The sequence below is a fragment of the Silene latifolia genome, unplaced genomic scaffold (genome assembly GCF_048544455.1).
Source record: "Silene latifolia isolate original U9 population unplaced genomic scaffold, ASM4854445v1 scaffold_283, whole genome shotgun sequence".
NCBI classification, from domain to species: Eukaryota; Viridiplantae; Streptophyta; class Magnoliopsida; order Caryophyllales; family Caryophyllaceae; genus Silene; species Silene latifolia.
The window spans coordinates 9387-31882 of NW_027413224.1; the positions used below are offsets into that span (position 1 = coordinate 9387).

The following is a 22496-nucleotide window of genomic DNA, read 5'->3' on the forward strand; positions in this document are numbered from 1 at the left end:
AATTAATTAATATACATAATGATATTTTATTGTAAATATGCATTAAAATTAATTAGTAAATTTTGTACATGTTGCATTATACATAATGTGTGACATTAGTACACATGACAAAAATAAAATAGACCACCCTTTACATTATGGGTGCCGAAAAATTGAAGGAATTAGGGGTTAGTGGGTTGTTTGTTTATTGAGACTAAATGAGCAAATTATTACCTAGTCTAATAGGCATGCATACCTATCACATTGTTAAGAACAATTGTGAGATTATATGGGCATGCATAGGTTCCCCAAAAAGGGTGCCCCCACCGGTTTTCCCCCTTCATTTTAAGAGAAATTGTTCTCTTAATTTTATTTTTTATTCACATGCAAAAATTCTTCTCTCATACTTATTTTTCTTTCTCTAAAACTGGAGAAGTTTTAATCTAAATTGTTCAAAAATACTACTAATATTATTAATGTAATATATGAGTATTAGTGGTCATTTTTAAGGTAGACTACTAAATAAATATCTAGCAAATATTATTTAGTAGTGATAAGGGCTAATCTTGGATGCATCTCTTGAGGAGGGTTTCTACATTTGAGACCAAGGTTGGAGGATCTTCCATTGACATTTAAGCTCAAGAACAAGTGAAGGTAGGAGACCTTCCTTGTGCCCAAAAATTCGAAAACAACAATGTAAGAACCATTGTTTTCTTATTATATATCTAATTTAGTTATGCATGCACTAGATCTTAAGAACTCATATTAAAATGTTAATTTGTTCACCATTGGAAAAGTCTAATAATAGGTATATGAACATAACAATAAAAGCAGTACAAGGATCTTACCCACAATACGACGACCACAAAGATATAAAGAACTCCAAAATCCAACAATCCTAGCCCCTTGATTTGATAGCAATGAGAGAAGAGAATTCGACGTTGTATTGTTTTTCTTTTTGTAAAAAAGGTTTAGAATAAGATAAAAGTAAAAAGGAACTGACGAAAACTCTTTATATAACTCTTTACGCGTTACTATCAAACCCGGCCAAATACTCGTAAACCAGTCATACTCGATCGAGTACTGCCTACTCGATCGAGTACCCATCAGGCAAAACGTACTCCAGAATGCAAAACTAACTTACTCGACAAAGTAAGTCACACTCGATAGAGTACCCAACAACTCATTAATATGAGGTACAATCCTTGTATATCATACACGGCACAATATTAAAGAACAAGCCTTCCTCAAATGAGACTTCAAGGAAATAGGTACAGTGATTTTAACTAGTGGTCTGACCACAAAACTCCTATAGGATATCCTAACGCCCTTAGCCCCTTTAAAGAAACTCTCTTTTAACAACAATCAATTTTAGCCTTAAACTTATTTAACCAATCCTTTCCCAAAATGACCTCATGTCCATCAAGTCTGCTCATAAGTCAACTCCACCTATATTGAATGACACTTTTTTTTTTATAGTCTCTACTACATTTTATAAACTCACCCAAGGGAGAAAATTCTTACGTTCTCCCTACCCACACATAAAAAGAATACAATATTTAATTCCTATTTTTGTCCTCCTCATGTGTGAATAGGGAGAACGTCTTTCAAAAAGACGAAAGAATTTCTCCACCCAAGGGTGTAACCAAGCAACAAACGAGTGAGACATGCCCAAATTTAACAAAACAAAAGTAGGTCGACGATCAACAAGATAAGTACCACATGCAACTCCTCCTCAAATTGGGCTGCCAGAATCTTCTCACTAAGCATTATGCCCAGTGCCAAAATAGCCAACTCCATCATAAACTTCATACTATTCTTCTACCATCATACACCCTGTCGAACTCAACCCTCTTAGCACCTATGATGTGTTTAAGTAATAACTCATTCCTCAAAATCTTCAAGACTCTGCTCTACCACGCAATATATTTCAAAATTGCCCAAATTTTATAAAGATAAACAATGCCACCAACATTCAACATATCCATGGCATTTTTCCTACTACTCTACCCCATTCATTAATTTTTTTACCTTTAATATTAATGAATATATTTAGTTTCACTTGTTTTCCTTCATATTAAAATAACCGTTTATTTTTATGAAAAAGTTATTACTAATATTAATATAACTAGTTTTAAACCCGTGCAAAATTGCACGGGTATGTATTTGGGCCGGTATTAATATTTTTGGATGTATTTTTTTCTTGTATTTCTATTCTACTTATTGGTCTAAATCAGCGATCTACATAATTAATGTTTAAACTTGTTACAAATACGTGTTCACATGCAATGGTTTAAGAGAAAATAACGTAATCTACTATTGTAAATAAAATTTGCCTACATAAAAAAACTTTACATCCCGATAAAAGAAATATAATTTAATAATCAACTTTAACATATGCAAATTATTCTAAAAATTGAAAAATTTCATGATAGACTACATTAGTAGTCGTGGTAGAAGTACGCATATCTGAATCACAAATTTCATGATAGACTACATTAGTAGTCGTAGTCGAGCAATATGCACTCTATTACCTAAGAGAGTACGTCTTATCACGTGTGCCTCCAGATCAGTCACAATTAGTCTCGTACCATTACACAACCACGTGATTGATCAATGTTTCGCAAAAGCATCACCATAACACCGACCTTCAACCTCAATTGTTGATTCGGGAGTCCGACACATTTTATACTGTTGATGAATTCAGTAGAGTGAATGTCACCGTCACCTGTACCTCTGTCATCACTACACACCTCATCGAAGCTTAAATAATTTCTCTCATCCTTTTTAATAAGCGACAAAACATATTCATTTACTGATTCAACAATCTCGTGAGTATGGGCGAGGATTGCCCTTTGCTAGAGATATTAGGATTTCACAATTGTGCAAGCAGATCCGGATAAGTGACATTTACTAATGTCTTAATAGGATTCGTACAAGGTTTTAAGTTGTGGACGGGTTTAGTCTTGCGATGATAGTAAATTTGCCATAATTTTTGCTCCAAGTAAATAAATCCTCGGATTTTTTTTTAAAAAAAATATATGTTAAATTTTTACAATTGTTTAATTATCGTGTTATATTTTAGAAAAATATTTATTAAAACAATTTTTAATCATTTGTGTGATAATTTTTAAAAATTTGTAAATTTAAATATTTCAACAAATGTCAACATTTATTTGTTTTTTAAAAGATAAAAAAATAAATTTTGCTTGAAACGCTTGTTGAACAAAGAATTTACTCGGTAGCGTATCATTGTCACCTACCATTTTCGGTGTTGTGGTGGTAGTTAAGTTGCCGAGTTTTTTTACTATAAGTAAATACTCCGTCATGATTTTTTTAAAGAATATATCATACTATCTAGTTTAAAAAAATTATGCATGTAATTTATTCGCATTATATGTAATTCACTCCCGTAATTAAATATAAATCCTTCTCGTAATTATGTAATTTTATTGTTATTTTTTTTTAAAATTATGTAAATCAATAATTTGTAATTAGTTTCATTTATTCCGATTTGTAATTCATTCCGCTTATATGTCATTAATTTCATTTATTCGGAATGTATAAAATTATTTCATAGTATTTGTTCTAAGACGGAATTTGTCGCATGTTTGTATTGACGGATTCGAAGAAATAAATATTTTGCACACTAACTTGGTCACCATAACTTGAATTTCCAAAAAAATTAAAAAAAAGTTGTATTAATGATGTGGCGCGTCCGGAATCGTGATTATCTTTCAATTAATAAAGATAAGATGTTTTTAGATGTAGCGTAGGAGGATCCTTTTTTGTTGGGGTGAGGACTCCTTTGAATTAAGGGGAAATTTTTACTGCCTAAAATAACTTATAATCTTTAGACATTAATTCATGTATAAGATTTTTTTTTTAAAAAAAAAAATAAAAATAAATAAAAAAAGACTACTATAATATTTGGCAAGTAAGATCCATCACATTATAGTATTCCCTTTTTAGACAAGAGAATCGTTTTCATCGGCTGTGGTTCTTCGCAAAATGGTAACCTGAATTAAGACTTCAAATTGAAAAATATTATGAGCAGCAAGAATTTTCGAACACTCTCCTAAACTGATATTGATTTCCGGCTCGACTTGTATCTGACCCAAATTAACACAAACCGATTAAAGTGGATAATCAAAATGAACCCGTCCTAAACCAAACTGAACCTAAAAAAGGGTCAACGTGAATAAAATCAAATTGATTTAACCCGGTCAGAAATCAAACCAAATGACCAGTTTGCCAGGCCTTACGGCTGCCTTTGGGCTTAAAGGCGGTGAAATGTGAATGCTAGAAAGACGGCAAGTACTAAAACAACGATAATCTACTCCACTTCAAGCCACCATTTAATGGTACATATCGTTCCTTCAAAACCGGATAACAAGCAAATTTAAAGCTAGATTAACAAACCTAGAAAATGATCTACTACATAACATGACACATAATATCTATGCAAACTGCACTAATCTTTAATTTTCCACTTATGGGATGACCGAGGCCCCGTCGTAATACCTTTGTAGAACTTGGATTTAAGCTTACGGGTGTTCCACTCCTCTATGAATTCAGAGAACAACTCTCGAGCTGTATCAGTTGAAAGATCAGAGAAGAACTTTTTCTTCTCCTCCTTTAGCCATGTTGCAAATTCATTGTTCTTCGAGTAATAATCTTCATTTGAAAGCTCTGTAACCTTCACATTCTTCAGAAAGAAAGAAAGACATAAGCTTTGTCTGGTGACAGATAACAAAAAATAACGTTGCACGAAGAACTTCAATTGGAGCAGAGTCAAATGGACAATGGGGGATAAAGACTTACAGAATGTCCGCCCTGCTTTGAGTCTTTCGATCTGTGCTTCTTTTCTGCAGCAATGCCATCAAGTTAGTAATGTAAAATGTAAGCCAGCCCTCCATGTCCATGGCCAACAAAAAAATTATACTCCAGAAATAAATGATGAATCATTCGACTAGCATCAGTAAAAGTAAATCAATGCCAAAAAGAACACGTGTGATCATGGTGATGAGGTATGTTTCAAACACTGTAAGGGATCTATCACATCAGCTAAGCCTGCAACATTAGAAGGCCAAGGATGTCAGGCGATGTGACGGTGTCGAATTTGGACAATGAATTTACTAGAGATGGGTATGTCACCTTAGTGGCACAGAAGGTTTAATCAAGGAATGATATGGCTAAAAAAAGGTATCAGCTAATCTAATTCAGAAAAACTTGATAGTTAGGTTAAGTGAGATAAATCAGGTGATGGGGAGAGAAGAGAAACTAAGTAACCCACAAAGACCAGAAAAGGAGAGACTCTAACCTGTTGCTTGAATACACATTAAGGGAAGGGGATGGTAGGGGAGGGGAGGGGAGGGAAGACATATCACGTGATGCCTGGTAGGAACATCAAAGGATGGAGAAAGCAAAGGATTGTAAAGGATGAGTTACTAACCACAATGACTTGAATATGAGGGACTCTAACCCTTGTTTGAATAAATATATTAAGAAGGGGATGGGAGGGAAGGAGAGATGAATACCAATCTCAATTTCCTTCCAAATTTTTCCTGCATTGGAAGGATTTTAATTTGGTTTGTATTAGGGAAAAATGTCTCTCTCCATTTTCCTCTCCTCCAAATCCCTCTAACCTGCTTTTCTAACCAACCAAATGATTTTGTTCCCTTCCTTTCCCATCAAACCCCTCAAGCAAACAAATGGTCAATGAGTTTACTTGGAACCAGAGAAAATACGTGTGAACACAGCCAAAGAGAGAGTAAGCTATTATATTAATTAGCAAAAATTGCAGTGCAGGATGTGCATCGGATTATAGAAGTTCAAGCAGAACTTACCTTAAGGGTTCACATAAAACTCATTTAGACCAATTGCATGTTTCAGTCAGCAAGAGTGCATTTTCTTGTACAAAATACCTCTCAAATGCCATGAAGAGAACCATCTCATCTTTAGGCAACTATATATTTCCTTTCCCTCTCTTCACTTTCACCCTCAATATTTTCGCAGACAGTCCTAATGGAGCTAGCGAACGACATGTGTACTACTATTTTTGTTAGTTAAGTGTTTGTCTTACTCATCCTCACTTCTTCATTATCTTTGTTTATACTTTAATTGTTTCTTTCGTACTAATGTTTCGTTTCTTCATTCACCCGTAAGACCCGTTTTCCTTTGTCCCACAATTAATCTTTGCTTTTGGTTCCCATCTTCTAACCTTTTTTTCCTGGAGTTCACCTTTACTGCATTTTTTTTTACCCTACCTTGCCTACATCTCATTCCTTTCTACCTATATAGTGATTTTCAGAGGGTCTCTCATCATCGTTTAGGTTACCCCGGTCCTAATTTGTGATTGAAATTCAATTAATACAATCAGCACCATTTCCATTCCCTGACCTCTACAAAAAAAACCTTTACCTTTACCTTTGCTAACATTTGAGTAATGGATCAGGACTTCTCAAGTAAACTTCAAACACAGTATTAAACCCCTACGACAACTTAACATGTAACCAGAAACTTCCATTACCACCAAAAATTCACGGGACAAACCATCAGCAACACTATCGAAGATCTGATATTAATTAAAAACAAACTTTACCAAGAGACGGCATATCGATGCTGCATACAGTCATCTCCACTAATAAAAAATTTGAATACAGCCGCAGCAACATTAAGATGATTCTTGTCATAAGTAATTCATGGGACAGTCAGTTACAAGATGGACGATCTGATGTGTAATCCGAATAGCAGCAGCAGCAGTACATAAAGTATGATTTGTGTCGTAAATAGAGGAGGTTTTATTGGCAAACATTACCTAGCATTTACCGCAATTTTAGAACTGCCTAACATGCTCAATTTTGCAAGATACTACCATTAAGTTTTTTCAATTATGTCTAAAACTACCAAAATACAATTACCACCCAGATTGGTCAATTTTACAGCCATTTACCAAGTTGCCACATTAGACCTACTTCCTCCGTTCCATTGAGTTGTTTACCTATTCCTTTTTGGGCCGTTCCATTTGATTATTTACGTTTCTATTTTTGGACAAATTATGGGCTTTTAAATGAATGCCCTTGCTTCTAATTAACCAAATTCAGCCTCTTCACCCAATTCAACCAACCCATCGACCACGACTCAACCAACCACCGACCACCATTAATTCGCCATATCCACGAGCTGGTGCCATCCCAGAACCACCGCACCATTAATTCATCACGTACACCAACCAATGGTACCACCAAATAACATTCATCGCAGTCTAACACCGTCCCACCGAGGGCACACCTTCTCCACCCAAATCAAGCCATAACCTTCCACTGTAGACTACCTCCTCCCCATACTCCTCTCTCTACCTGATCCTTTCTTTTTAAAACATTTGAAAGGTGTTTGCTTCTTGTTTAAAATGACAGAAAGGTGGCGTTGGACTGGTGGTGCAGAGGCGGACTAAGGCCACACCACACGACAAAAGGCGGTGGAGGCACGACGGTGACGGAGGTGGAGCGGCGAAGTTAGATGTGTGATAAGGTGGTCTAGAGTGAGGTGATGGTGGGTTTTGACGGTGTTGGATGTTGATGGTATTGGGTGGAAAGTAGGTAGGGACGAAGGATCTGAGATTGAAAAAAGAATGGGATAATGGAGGGTAAATTTGACATTTCATGAAATGACCCTACTAAATTGGGCTCTCCTAAAAATTTGTGCAAAAACCAAATGTAAACAATCTAATGGAACGGAGGAAGTATTTACTTTTTATTTTATTTTTATTTCCCTCTCTATTAAACAATGACAAGCCATTCTTGAGTTCATCACACTTAGTTTTAAGCTTTTGGACATGCTTCTCAATTTGATTTCTTCTCTGGAACTTTCATCCAACACTTGTTTTCATTGACCCACTTCATTCTTGAGACCCTTATTCTCCTTTACCAACTGGTTAATCGGTTTGCCTTTGCCATTCAGTCGTATCTTCATCAATTCATTCAAAAAACCCGCATCCACACATTTGCATATGTGGGTTATAAACATTTTTAGTGAAAACCTTCTTTATTTATTTTTAGACGTCTAAAATGTTTTGTATGCAGTAGGTATGCCACAGTTGCATAAACTTCTCAAATTTGAGGTGTTGGTGGAGTTTATAGAGCTACTTGACACTAAAAACTGTTTTTATGGTTGGTTGAAAAAATGCAGGAATGACTACAGTAGAAAGAAAAGAGAAATGAGAGAAGATGAATTCATGGAGAAAGGCTAAACTAGTGGGAAAGAGAGGAGGCAGGTTTATAAAAAAGTGAAATTGAAAAAAGCACACTACTCAATACTCACACCACATGTGTACTCTAAGCAGAAAATGGTTTTCATCAACTGATTAAAATATGAAAAATACCAACAAAAAGTGGATCTTTCAAGAAATAAACCGCTGCTAGCATCTACTCCACTGTATTTTCCAACCTTTAGAAAAGCATCAATCAAAAACGCTTAGAGCTCAATTCTGCGTACTTCTATCAAAATTCTTTAATTGGTGCTACTCAAAGGCCGTTGTCCTTCTCTCTGCTCCCTAAAAGGAAACCTAACCCTATGTTCATCAACTAGGCACGACCATCTGCCAATTTTGATGGAGTTAATCCCCAATAATCTATGTTACTTGGACTCGTTACTTTCCGGACCAAACCCGTGTCAAGCGACAAGACATGGATATAGATTCTGCACCTGACACTTCTCCTAGAAGGGATCAACTAGTGCGGCTTGCACTATAAAATTAGGGGGGAGAGGTTTGTTAGGCATTTAGTATTATGTTCAATGATTTTAAGTCTCATTTGTCGAACTTCTTTTCATTATACTCTAAAAGAAATTGGAATATTTCAAATTTACCAATGTATTTTTGTTTCGAAGACGTGTCCCTACACCCGTATCCTCATTTTAAGACAAGATCCTCGTGTCCCAATATTTTAGTCATGCCTAATCTGACCTTTTGATATATACTAGTCTCGGACACTCGCACCCAAGTCAGTAACATAGCCAATAACTCTAGCAATTGGCAGCTAATTATTTTGGCTTTGTGCTGTAGGTTTTGATCCATCTGAAGATCTAATGCAAAACAACCCTAAAATGTTGGTGTTACTCCCTAATTCCTTACAGCAAACCCCTTTTATCAGCTCTCCACGTGGTATAAACTACGGAGCACTAAATAATCAATGCTAGACTACATGCACATAAAACATCTTTATATCAATGCTAGACAATTTTATGAAATTGGGTTCGGAATTGAATTAGAACACTATCACTTAACAGCTGAAATCAATTCCGCGCTACCAAACACTGAAACACTGCCTTATAGGAGCGGTCTTTACGTAAAACCGTCTTGCCTAAATTTTTAAGACTACAGGGATCATGAGAAGTTCACAAAAAAATTCAAATAAAAAAGAAAGAAAAATACCCTTTCGAGAACGGGTTTCGGAGTCCTTATGAGATTTGGTTTTCTTGCTGCCTTCACCATCTTCTTCACGACTTCTGTGTTTTTTCTTTGCTTTACTTTCATCTGCAGAAATATTTAAAACAAAGATTGCAGAAATTCCGAAAACTAATAATCAAAGGAACAAAGAAGAAGGAATTAAATAGAAGAAATTAATGTATGACTCGCCATTAGATTGAGAATTAAAGAAATTGAGTTGAAAAACAGTACCTTCAGATTGAGAATCACTACTTCTCTTTCTCGATTTGTCTTTCGTCTTTCTATCGCTCATCATCGTTTTAATTTCTTTCGGGTTTGGAAGTGCCCAAACTGATAATATATACACTTTGAACTTTGATTGAAGCTGATTCGGATGGGGTCGAGTTGGTTATGTTATAATGGATTAACGGGTTAGCCTTAGGTTAGGTTTCACTTCGATTTTAATCGGATTCATCTTAGTTAGCCATTTTTATTGGTTTGTCTTTATTTGGGTCGGACTATTCAAGCCGGGTCAATATCAATCAATCAATCAATCAATATTATATATTAAATCGTAAAAAGGGATGTAATTAAAGAAAGTTATACAAATTAATTATACTATATAGTTTTAAATCACTAAAGACCGAGTGTGATGGACCCGATTAAGGGATCTCAATGCAAATATTATATAATTTGGGTTAAAATTAAATTATATAGAAATTTGGTAATTTTCCTAAACATTTGTAAGAGACTAAAACATTGTCAATTTCCTTAAAATAAAATAATTAATTAAGATGGTCAATTTCCTTAAAATAAAATAATTAATTAAGATGGTCAATTTCAAGGATACTAAAAGAAAGAAGATGTTTGGTAATTTTTCTAAATATTTATAGAAGACTAGAAGATGGTCAATTTCAATTAAAATAAAATAATTAATTAGTATAAACATGCACACTTATGGTATTAATTATTAATCATCATAAAATTATATATTAAATTTAAAATCTATTCAATTTTATTAAACTTTAAGTTTATTATTTTGTATGGAGATGTTAATTATTTAACATACAAAAATATAATAAGTAGGTTATAAATAATTCAAGTTAGATTTCATAATATATAATATTGCTTAATTTTTTCGATTTGATTTAATGCATATATGTAATATATTTATATAAATATATAATCCTCTTAAAATTGCATGCCTAAGTAGTAAAAGTAATTTCGTCAGTAAAGAAAATAATTGGTAGTAACATTGAATATAGTTATATGCTAGTAATCTCATTTGAATAATAAAAGTAACAATATTATCAGCGAGATTAGTGAAAGTAGTAGAAACAACAACGAGAATAGTGAAATAATCAATATTAATGCGGCACTAGTGAAAGTAACAAAAATTACGGCGTGAGTAGTGAAATTATTAATATTAATGCGGCAGTAGTGACAGTAACAATAATTACAGCGAGAGTAGTGAAAGTAATAATGATTACGGGTAAGTAGTGAAATGTTATTACTGTTGTTTCATTAATAAGAGTAAAATATTAATAGCGGGAGTAGTGAATTTGTCTCAAAATTTATTTCATCATAATTTTAGGATATGTTATAGAAAAATATATTAATGATAAATTTATAGGTTATGCAACTTTAAGTTTTTTTTATTTAATGAAAACAAAAATTAATGATAAGTAGAGGTAGCCCGGGCGAAGCCGGGCACCAATACTAGTACTATATATTAAATCCAGAAACCAAGGGACTTTAATGTAATTAAAGAAAGCCATACAAAATAATTATACTATATAGTTTTAAATCACTAGCACTATGTGATGGACCCGATTAAGGAATCGCAATGCAAATATAATATAGTTTGGGTTAAAATTAAATTATATAGAAGCTTGGTAATTTTCCTAAATATTTGTAAGAGACTAAAATATGGTCAATTTCCTTAAAATAAAATAATTAATCTATAAAATCTTATTAAAAGGCTAAGCTAAAACGCCACGTAGACCATATAGAAAATGCCACATTGTATTACTAAACGCCAACTAGCACCCTCAAAACCCCATGTCAACAGCTCAAAAAAAAAAATTAACCCAATAAATTAATTAAATTGTCTTTACACATTCTCACCTCCTTGGCTCCTCATCCCGAATTAAATTTATACAATAACTCTTACCATTTTACGTCAATGAAGATAAGACTTCCAAATTAAACACAGTTGAAAGAGGATATGTAAGTCTCTTAACTCTGTATTTATTGAATGTAGAACATGAACAATCAAGAATTTTCGACTTAGTAGCCAAGGATGATTATTTACAATTTTAATGAATTTAGTTGCATTGTCCACTTTGTAAGTATCATTATACAATAGTCTATATGTTTATTGTTACTTTTATATTAAATTTGATGATTATTCATAACAATACACCCCTGAAATCTTCGACATCACCAACGAAAATGAACTGAGAATTGTGTAGGGTATCTTAAAATTGTATTTTTTGATTAAAGATAGCTTTTTTTGTTGTTATTTCAGGTTGTTAATGGAGTAGATAATTGATTTCAAAGAGTTTGGATTGGATTACTTGGACTAATCATTAGAGATTTAGATGCAATGGGAATTGTGCAACATCACCCCCCAGAAATGGAATATATACTACTCCGTATTTCGTATTACTTTTGTGTATGTCCGAGTTTTCCGCTATATGATGGAACGTGAACTGTATGTACTTGATCGGGCTTGTGATGTAAAATAGATGATATATTCAATTTGCATATTACGTCGAAATTAAACGACACCCTACTATTTTATCTCCCTATGTCGTTTGTTGTTTATGAGCTTCTGGAGTTTGGGTCACTACCTTGTATTGCATGCCTCTTTTCATATTGAAACATCTCTTTATATATAGCTTAAATTTAGTAATTCAGATCATATATATGTTAATATTAATAAGATGATGCATTTCCTTTTAATCTTGAAGAAAACTATAAAAATTTGAGCTGATTTCAAAGGTTCAAGATACAAGTCGATAAATTAAGATATAGGTTACGAGGAAGCGAGCAAAGTTGATCAAGCACAAGTGTACGAGATATATTTCGAATTGACAATGAGAACTATGGTCTACTTTGTTAGAACATTTCCGCTTTGCATGGTCAATCCATAACTAAAAACTAACCTATAAAAGCATTGCCAATGTGAATATAAAGCCGACACCTCCCTTATCTTAAAATGCACGACAATTTTATGATTTCCACTAAATAATTATTGTGTGTTTTAATTGTGTTCTCATGAAAATATCGAGTAAAAGCAAACAATACAAAAAACAAGAAAAGTAAACAAAACCTTTCCAACATTTAACAACCAAAAAAGGGAGTAGTGAGGCTCATAGAATTTTGACAATTTGTTCACAAAGTTGGATTAAGAATTAAAGGATACCTCTCATAGCTAGAAAGAAGAAAAAAAAAGTGTCAGTTAATCAACAAGGAACAAAATAAAGGGCACTTGCTTGCTTTGTTATCTTGAGTAAATAAGGGTAATGACTCACTCTATCAATCAATACTTCCACATTACACCACTGGGCGATATTAACCATATGCACAACAAATGGGAAGCGATAAGCAAGATAGAAATGGACCCGTGATTTTCACGGGTAACGAAACTAGTTAAGATGGTCAATTTCCTTAAAATAAAATAATTAATTAAGATGGTCAATTTCAAGAAGATTAAAATAATTAATTGATTGCATAATTCTTTCGATTTGATTTAATGCAAATATGTAATATATTTATAAATATATAATCCTCTTAAAATTGAATGCCCAAGTAGTAAAAGTAATTTCGTCAGTAAAGAAAAGAATTGTAGTAACATTGGATATAGTTATATGATAGTAATCACTCATTTGTATAGTAAAAGTAACAATATTATCAGCGAGATTAGTGAAAGTGGTAGAAACATCAACGAGAGTAGTGAAATAATCAATATTAATGCGGCAATAGTGAAAGTAACAATAATTACATCGGGAGTTTTGAAATTATCAATATTAACGTGACAGTAGTGACAGTAACAATAACTACGGCGGGAGTAGTGAAAGTAACAATAATTACGGGCAAGTAGTGAAATGTTATTACTATTGTTTCATTAATAAGAGTAAAATATTAATAGCGGGAGTAGTGACTTTGTCTCAAAATTTATTTATTCGTAATTTTGGGATATGTTATAGAAAAATATATTAATGATAAATTTATGGGTTATGCAACTTTAAGTAATATTATTTAATAAAAAAAAAATTTAATGGTAAGTAGAGGTAGCTCGGGCGAAGCTGGGCACCAATACTAGTACTATATATTAATTCTAGAAGCCAAGGGACTTCCATGTAATTAAATAAATCTATACACATTAAATCATTAATTATACTATATTGTTTTAAATTGCTAGCGCCGTGTGATGGACCTAAACAAGAGACTTCAATGTAAATATTATATAGTTTTGGTTAAAAGTATAAATTTAGAGAATATTAGAATATGCCGAGTTTCCTTAAATAAATGGGTCTCACTTATGGTATTAATTAGTATAAATATGTTAATTATTTAATATACATAAATATAATATAAGTATATGTTATATTTTGGAACCTATTAAAAGGTAAGTAAATCAATTCATATTTCCAAAAAATATAATATTCCATAATTCATTATATTTGTAATTTAGTTAGTAAATAATAATGATTGCTCTTAAATAATATTCTAATCTAATATTTCAGATTTTTTTAAATATATAACTCTAATACAACTAGATAATCAACTATTATAATAGTAACCTTCCATGTGAGTAGTAAAAGCAACAATAATATATAGCAACAGGAGTAGTGAAAGTCATACTAGCAGCAACAAGAGTAGTGAAATGTTAAATGTTATATTTAATTGTAATTTTAGGATATGTCATAGAAAAATATATTAATGATAAATTTATGGGTTATGCAACTTTAAGTAATTTTATTTAATGAAAAAAAAAATAATGATAAGTAGAGGTAGCCCGGGCGAAGCCGGACACCAATACTAGTAAATTCATGTTTTCAAGTCATAATTATTTTGAATATAAATTTAAAAAAGGGTTGTGCTCTTTCACATATACACCTTACTCTTTCACATAATGATTTTACCATTTTTATTTTCAATCCACATATTTTACTCACATTTACCCTTCCTCATCGAAAACCAAATACCAACGCTTACTCTACCCAACCATTGGCCTACCTCTCTCCACCTACCCATCCGCCGACTAGTCAGGTCCTGCTCCGCCATTTAGATCCAATCGAATCAGTAACTACAACTGTTTAGTTATTGTTTTCAATCTAATTAATTAAGTACTTGCCAAGATTGATTGATTAGTCTTGCGAATTAAGATTAATATCGAGCAGCTTAAGAATAATAATTGATTACCTTAATTGGTAAAACGAACTTAATCATAGCGACCCCGTGTTAAGTTGCTTATCCAAGGATTCATTGATTTGACCGAACTTGTAATCTTAGATGGTTCTTCATGTTTATTGATTCACCCTAAATCCCCCTAGTTGATATTCGTCGTGAATCTGAGACCCTAAACTCTTTTAAATATTGATTAGCCATCTCAAATTAACTCATTCTTTAGTTTAGCCAAAACCAAAAGTCTGGTTAAACAGTCTGGAAACTGTCCATAAATAATAGGCATGATTCCTTTTTCCTTGTGGTTCGGCCCCTACTTCACTATCAACATTAGTTAATGTCCTTAGGGTGTTTTTGAACAGAGATACTAACTTATCCCTGTAAAATGGCGTCGTTGTCGAGGAGACCCATTTGATGAGAGATGATGTGTGCCTAGTGATAACGAGCTCAAAGAACAATTATGACGGAGGCCCATTGCACACCTTATTCTATGCATCCGGAGGTGATAAGTTATAAAAAGATCTAAAGAAGACATTTTGGTGGCCGGGTATGAAAAGAGAGGTAGCCGAGTTTGTTGCAAGGTGTTTAACGTGGAAAGGGGTAAATGGTGAACATAGAAGGCCGTAAGGTAAGGTACAGTCACTTGAGGTGCCTAAGTGGAAATGAGAATCAATCTCTATGAACTTTGTTGAGGGGTTACCTAGACGCATAAGGTTAACAATATGATTTGGGTGATCGTTGATCGACTTACCAAGTCAACTGACTTCATTCCGATGAAGGACACTTGGAGTAAAGTCAAATTGGCTAATGGATACAAAAAGAATGTGATAAAGTTGCATGGGGTGCCAAAGACATTGTCTCAGATCGATATGCAAGGTTTATATCCAGATTTTGGCAAGAGGTGCAGGATTCCTTAGGTACTACTTTGAAAATGAGTACAACGTTCCATCTAGTAACCAATGGGAAAATAGAGAGAACCTATTCATGTAATACCACGGATATATGAGCTGTTGGGTACTCTATCGAGTAGCGCTTACTCTGTCGAGTAAGTTAGTTTTGCATTCTGGAGAGTATTTTGTCTGATGGATACTCAATCGAGTAACGACAACTCGATCGAGTACCTCGATTATTCGATCGAGTAAGTCGGGTTATACGGGTTTTGGTGGGTTTGATAGCAACGCGTGAAAAGGTTATGTAAAGTATTTCCGTCATTTCTTTTACCTTTTAACTTATTCTAAATCTTCTTACAAAAGAAAACAAAACAATGTAAGTTTTTCTCTCGCATTAATATCAAATCCAAGGGGTTAGAATCGTCGGATTTCGTATTTTTTTATACCGTTGAGATCATCGTATTGTGGGTAAGGTCCTTGTACCATTTTTATGTCAATTCATTAGTTTTGTTTAAACCCTAATTGGGCGATTTGGGGATTTTGGGAGTATGGTTGATGTTAGATTGTAATTGTATGATTATGCGATTATAGGAGGTGATTTCGTAGAGGAACGCTTTTGATCTGCTACTTGTGATTATTGATCGGTGATTTCATTCCAGGTAGAGTTTTCCTACTCAGTTATTGTGTAAATGATTATAAGATGGTTGTTTTATGATTGGCATGTGATTATATCCTAATTGGTTTGGTTTTGGTATTGTTGATATTGTAGTTGGTTGTTGTTGATTATCTATGGTTCGCGAGGTGCGCCCTCAGTTGAGTGGAGTCACTTGCGGGAGTGGCTTCACGCCCTTAATTCGTCCCTTGTGGTTCCCGTCACAAGGGGGATGTGCACAATAATGGACATGGTTATTCGCTCGACGGAGATGAGCGGGGCTTAAATGGGAACGGTCATGCGGTCCCCCCGGCGGTGTGGAATATCTATTGCGATGGGTATTTCTGGCGGGCTACACACTTTAGTGTGTAGTCAGATGATTGGTGATGTGACGGTGTTGGGGAATTGTGATTGTGTTCTGTTTGTTTTATTATCTTATATTGTTTATGCAGTAACTGACCCCGTTTAAATTCTTTAAAAAATGTGGTGATCCATTCGTGGATGGTGAGCAGTTGTTTAAAGGTGTATGACTTGGATGCGCGAGTTAATCGGGGATGAGTCACCATGAGTCCGAATAGTAGTCTTCCGTTGTAGTGTCATAATATTTTATTTACTTTAGTTGGATTTTGGTTTAGAACAGTTCTATCGCACTTTCAGTTTTGGTGTAACACCCCCTTCTTACCCGGCCAAGGTGATTGGGAAATGTTACCGTTTCGGTTTTCCGAGTCAGTGAAATTGGAATTATAATTAAGAAACTTTATTAAATAAATAGCAAGTTTAGTTATTACAATCATAAACTAATGGATAAATGAAATACAACTCTTCTATGACTATGTCATCTACCTAGTGACTATTTACTCGACTCCAAGTCCGTAGCGCGGCCCGAAACCCGATCACGACAAGAAGCAAACCTGTGCTTAACCTACTCCCCATATGATCGGAAATATCATATGGATCGACACAGGCCACCCCGAAAATAGGTGACAATTACATGCATGACAAACGCGTCAATTTCAATAAGTCAATAAAGTGTGACTCAACTCAAAGTGTGTGAGTATGCAACATGACCATGATATGAATAACTTGATATCAAACAACCATCACCACAGTACCGGAACACGCCCAAGCATACCGACAACCACACTGGTACCGAAATACGCCTAGACATACCAATAACCACAAACAGGTATCAGGACACGCCTAGAAATATAGGGTCCGGAAGCCAACCGGATCCCTTGCAAGACGTCTTGAATCAACCACACGAGTCCCTCCATAACTTAAGCCATTAATGTGCACATCCCTCATGGAGTGAGAAGCTCCAAGAGGCGACCCGAGCGTGAGACGGTTTTCCAACCGCCTCACGTCTCTATAACAACAAGTAATCCACCAAGTCCTCCGTCATACAAGACAATATAGTAAATGCAAGATAACGTATAACATGTCAGTTACCGACTCATTCAATGCAACTAACCAATGTCATGTTATAATGCAATGACCATTAAAATACGACTCACATGACCATTCAAACATATATTAAAACTAAGTAAGATAAACCCACCTTTTAGCAAATCTCCATAACCAATCCGAATAAATAATCTTCCATAGAAACTGTCACCTAAATATAATAATAAAATAAAATAAATTACTAACTAATCTAATCTAATCATATATTTATCTAATGCAAAAGCCAAAGCAGCTGACATGGCATCACAAAATTTGATCTCAAGATGACATGTCAATTAATGAAATAACTAAGTTCAAAACATAAATATGGCAACAAATTTAAAGCTTTCTATAATAAAAAAATGAATTTAAAATAAAATATAATGTATTCCCTATCTTCTTTAAAAATATTTTAGTTGATTTTATAGTTAACTTATGAACAACTATAATAGCAATCCAAATATAAATTTTATAGGAGCTTTTTTGAAAATCATTTTTCAAGTACTTTTTTTTCCAAATTACACGGGTGTAATCATTTCTGAAAGCATATACAGGATAAAGTGGGCTGAACTTATCAATTACGAGTAATTAGTGGAAAATGAAAATCATTCATTTTGAATGAACATATAAATGTTTTAAAGTTCCTAATAGCAGTATGGCTCAATACATCTATATAACTAATTTTATCAATCTTGAATATATAATAATATAAAGAGATGGAATTTTTGTTATAAAATATTTATTATAAAGTATTTGATCAAAAATAAAATTGGTACTATTATATTCAATGATTATTCCTGACGTTCAAATAGAATATAATTACTAAAAATTAATCAAATAAGTTAAAATAATGATACATTTACAAAATATCAAATTTTATATTGGTTACAAACATATTTAAACCTGACTTATCTTCAACACAAAGCAATGAATAATGTTTTTTAGTTATTTGTATGTTTTACATAATTACATATAATTGCTAATTGTGAATTTTTTATAGCAAACCCGTGAATTTTCACGGGTTTAAACCTAGTTAAATTAAATACGAATTCAATTAATTAAATAAAACTCGTCTTAAATACACTCGGTCAGGTTACACCTCGCGCCACCATGTACACCACCACCCATAGCCACCTACTGCTGCCACCGTGGTCACCACCACCAGCCACGGTGGCTCCCATCGTCGACAGCAACCGTAACAACCGCCACACCACACACGACTCTAACACTCATCCAAACCCGACACCCTTCAAACTCTACCACATAAATGCCCCAACCATGGCCACCACCGGCCACGACCGACCTCGTCAACACCCCCACCGTGTCCCCTAACCATAGTCGACACTAGCCGTTGTCGACAACTACCAGCAACCCCACGACACTAGCAACAACAAGAACAACAACAACAAACTCGACATCCACCGCACACCCTCCTTTACCCTCGATTTCCGACCACCACAGCCACCAACTCCACCACCTATGGCACCACTAAACTCTCCACACAACCACGACAACTTCCACCCAATACCACCCTAAATCAATCATGGTTTGAGGGTAAAAAACCCGTCTTAAGACGGTCGCATAAAACAACAACAACAACAACTCGGTCAAACCCCTAATTTGGGTGGTCAACAGGGTCAATGGGTGGTCAATGGCGGTCTATGGTGGGTCAAGATCGAGGCGAGTTAATTAAAATAATATATAAGCTAGTGGGACGGGCTTACCTTACGATAGCAAGGCGAGGTGAGGAAATCTCCTTTTTTTTCTCTCTTTCTCACTTCTGTCTTTTGTATGGTGGAAAATGTGATGTTGTGAGATTGTACTTAGATAAGGTTGGAGTATATAAGGTGAGAGTATATATACATAAGGTAGTATGCTAATACGTATACATGCATCGTATTGCGTATTATTATTATTATTATTATTATTATTATTATTTTATTTTTATTTTATAAAGGGATGCGCGCAGCTTTCATTAAAATAGAAATAAAAATTTACATGAAATTGGTGGGGAGCCGAGAGACAATCTGGGCTCCCACACCCTTAGCAATAGCAAAACTAAGTCTAGTAAAAATGTAAGCGGCCACCCGAGCCCCCGCATCCTGAGATACCGAGAATTTCGGATCCGCTGAGCAAGGCAACAAAGATCCGAACCCAGCTCCCCAAGTGAAGAGAAAGAGAAAGGTAGGAAACCATAACCCGCTACCGCGCACAAATCCCCATACTTAGCACACTTTCATTTGAGCAAAGATCGGCGACAACCCGGCCCGGCACAAAATCTGCCAACCCAGTCTGAGTCAAAGGTGAAGAACCTGTCAAGTCAACGCACACATCACGCCCCCTGTCCCAAGAATAAAGTAACAAATCCGCAGGACGAAGAGAGCCACCATGCCTGTCCCATATTATTATTGTTATTATTATTATTATTATTATTATTATTATTATTATTTTTTTTTTTTTTTTTTTTTTTTTTTTTTTTGCAAGAAAGTTAAACTCATTTGTATTCGTCCATATAGGGAAAGAAAAGAAATGAGAAGGCATCTTACAAAAACACTAATGACCGAGAAAGCACTAAAGTTCCGTTAATCCAAACACACAAATTAATTTGTAAAATCTAACCACTGTCTAATCCGAGGGTCGATTATCGAAAGGCGGATTTTCAAAGTACTTTGAAGCTTAGCGACTACCATCTCAGGCGTGGCTTGTATTTCTCCAAGCAGACGATTGTTTCTCTCCTCCCGGATGGCATAGACCATACCCGCGACACTACAACCGTAAAGAATATTCCTCCAATTACATTTTTTCCAACATTAATTTTGTAGAGGTAATTTTTAATATCGATATCTGAGCTCGAGCCCGAAACCCCAGCCCAAGCTAACATGTTACGTCTAACTTTGTTGGGAGAAGGAGCATCCGAAAAACAAATGTCGATGAGACTCTTGAGCAGCCGTACAAAGGCAACATCTATTGACGAGCATAAGACCCCGCCTGTTGATATTGTCTACAGTGGCAAGTTGGTGCTGCACAGCTTGGATAACGCAAATGCGGTGTTTTGGAAGGATGCTGTCAGACCGAAGGGGGGTAGTCCATCTGAGCTTAGGTCTGCAATGTCGGAAAAGGCTATAAGCCCGACCCACCCTGAACTTGCCGTGGGAGACGCACGAACTGAGCATAGAAAAAGCAGCGGCCTTGGAGCCAGCAAGCTCAATAAGAGCGTCCTTGACTTTAATAATATCCCTCCAACTCTCACCATGACAAGTGAGAGCGTGACCATCCGGATAGACTTACCTTTAAGGTTATAAGTGCGACTCCAAGAGTCCCAAAGATCATCACGGTGCGTGGTAAGTTGCCGATCCACTTATCGAGGAGTGCTTTATTCCAGCTAAGAAGCTCTTTGACGTTGAAGCCGCCTTCGTCCCAAGGCGCACAAATAGAATTCCAGCTCTTGTAGCTCATCTTTCTCTGACCCGCACTTATGCCCCGAAAAAAATCCTTGCATAATTTATTAACCACTCGGTAACATAAAGGGGGAGCGAGAAGAGCGAACACCAAAAATTTTCGAGACCAAAGACCACAAAGATTAATAAGTTGTAGCTTCCCGCGTAAGACAAAAAATTACACGACCAATGTTGAATTGCGCCTTGGATTTTATCAATCATCAGGTTGTAAATTGTGGGAGAGAGTCTACCAGGATTCATTGTGATGCCAAGATAGCGGAACGGAAAGAAATCCTCAGAGAAACCCGTGATGCTCCGAATTTGATTTTTAATGTCATGTCGAACTCCGCCAAAAAAAATGCTTGTTTTGGATGGGCTAGCGTGGAGTCCAGAGATGTTAGCAAAGACCAAGGCGGTGGGCGCGGCTTGAAGAAGAGGGGACATCACCTCTAACGAAGATCATGAGGTCGTCCGCAAAGATCAAGTGGTTGAGGTTCGATTTTGCACATTTCGGGTGATAGGAAACCACAGTCTTTCAAGGTGAATCCGTCTTAAGTATCTTGAGAGCATCTCCATTCCTAGAACAAAAATATAGGGTGAAATGGGGTCCCCTTGTCGGACGCTTGACTTTCCCGGGGAAGAAGCCACTAGTAGTGCCATTGATTTTCAAAGAATACCAAGTGGAAGAGATACAGCCCATGACCCAAGCGATAAACCTATCCGGGAAATTCAGGCCCTTGAGCATGGAAGAGATGAAATTCCATTGGATATTATTATTATTATTATTATTATTATTATTATTATTATTATTATTATTATTATTATTATTATTATTATTATTATTATTATTATTATTATTATTATTATTATTATTATTATTATTATTATTATTATTATTATTATTATTATTATTATTATTATTATTATTATTATTATTATTATTATTATTATTATTATTATTATTATTATTATTATTATTATTATTATTATTATTATTATTATTATTATTATTATTATTATTATTATTATTATTATTATTATTATTATTATTATTATTATTATTATTATTATTATTATTATTATTATTATTATTATTATTATTATTATTATTATTATTATTATTATTATTATTATTATTATTATTATTATTATTATTATTATTATTATTATTATTATTATTATTATTATTATTATTATTATTATTATTATTATTATTATTATTATTATTATTATTATTATTATTATTATTATTA

At 34.4% G+C, this 22496-nt stretch overlaps 1 protein-coding gene across 1 annotated transcript; it reads right to left on the reverse strand.

Annotated features, from left to right (window-relative positions):
- Positions 1 to 4297: 4297 nt before the first annotated feature.
- On the reverse strand, positions 4298 to 9797 carry LOC141639145 (style cell-cycle inhibitor 1-A). Its single transcript, XM_074448325.1, has 4 exons — positions 9659 to 9797; positions 9413 to 9514; positions 4804 to 4847; positions 4298 to 4687 (listed from the first exon to the last, which is right to left on the reverse strand). Exons 1-4 carry the CDS (start codon positions 9720 to 9722, stop codon positions 4454 to 4456), a joined length of 444 nt encoding a protein of 147 aa, XP_074304426.1. The 5' UTR covers positions 9723 to 9797; the 3' UTR covers positions 4298 to 4453.
- Between the last annotated feature and the right edge of the window lie 12699 nt (positions 9798 to 22496).

Coding starts and splice junctions, on each gene's coding strand:
- LOC141639145 (XM_074448325.1), bottom strand. CDS start 9,722: ATGATGAGCGATAGAAAGACGAAAGACAAATCGAGAAAGAGAAGTAGT. Junction 4,848..9,412: donor CGAAACCCGTTCTCGAAAGG/GTATTTTTCTTT, acceptor GCATTGCTGCAG/AAAAGAAGCACAGATCGAAA. Junction 4,688..4,803: donor CAAAGCAGGGCGGACATTCT/GTAAGTCTTTAT, acceptor TTCTTTCTGAAG/AATGTGAAGGTTACAGAGCT.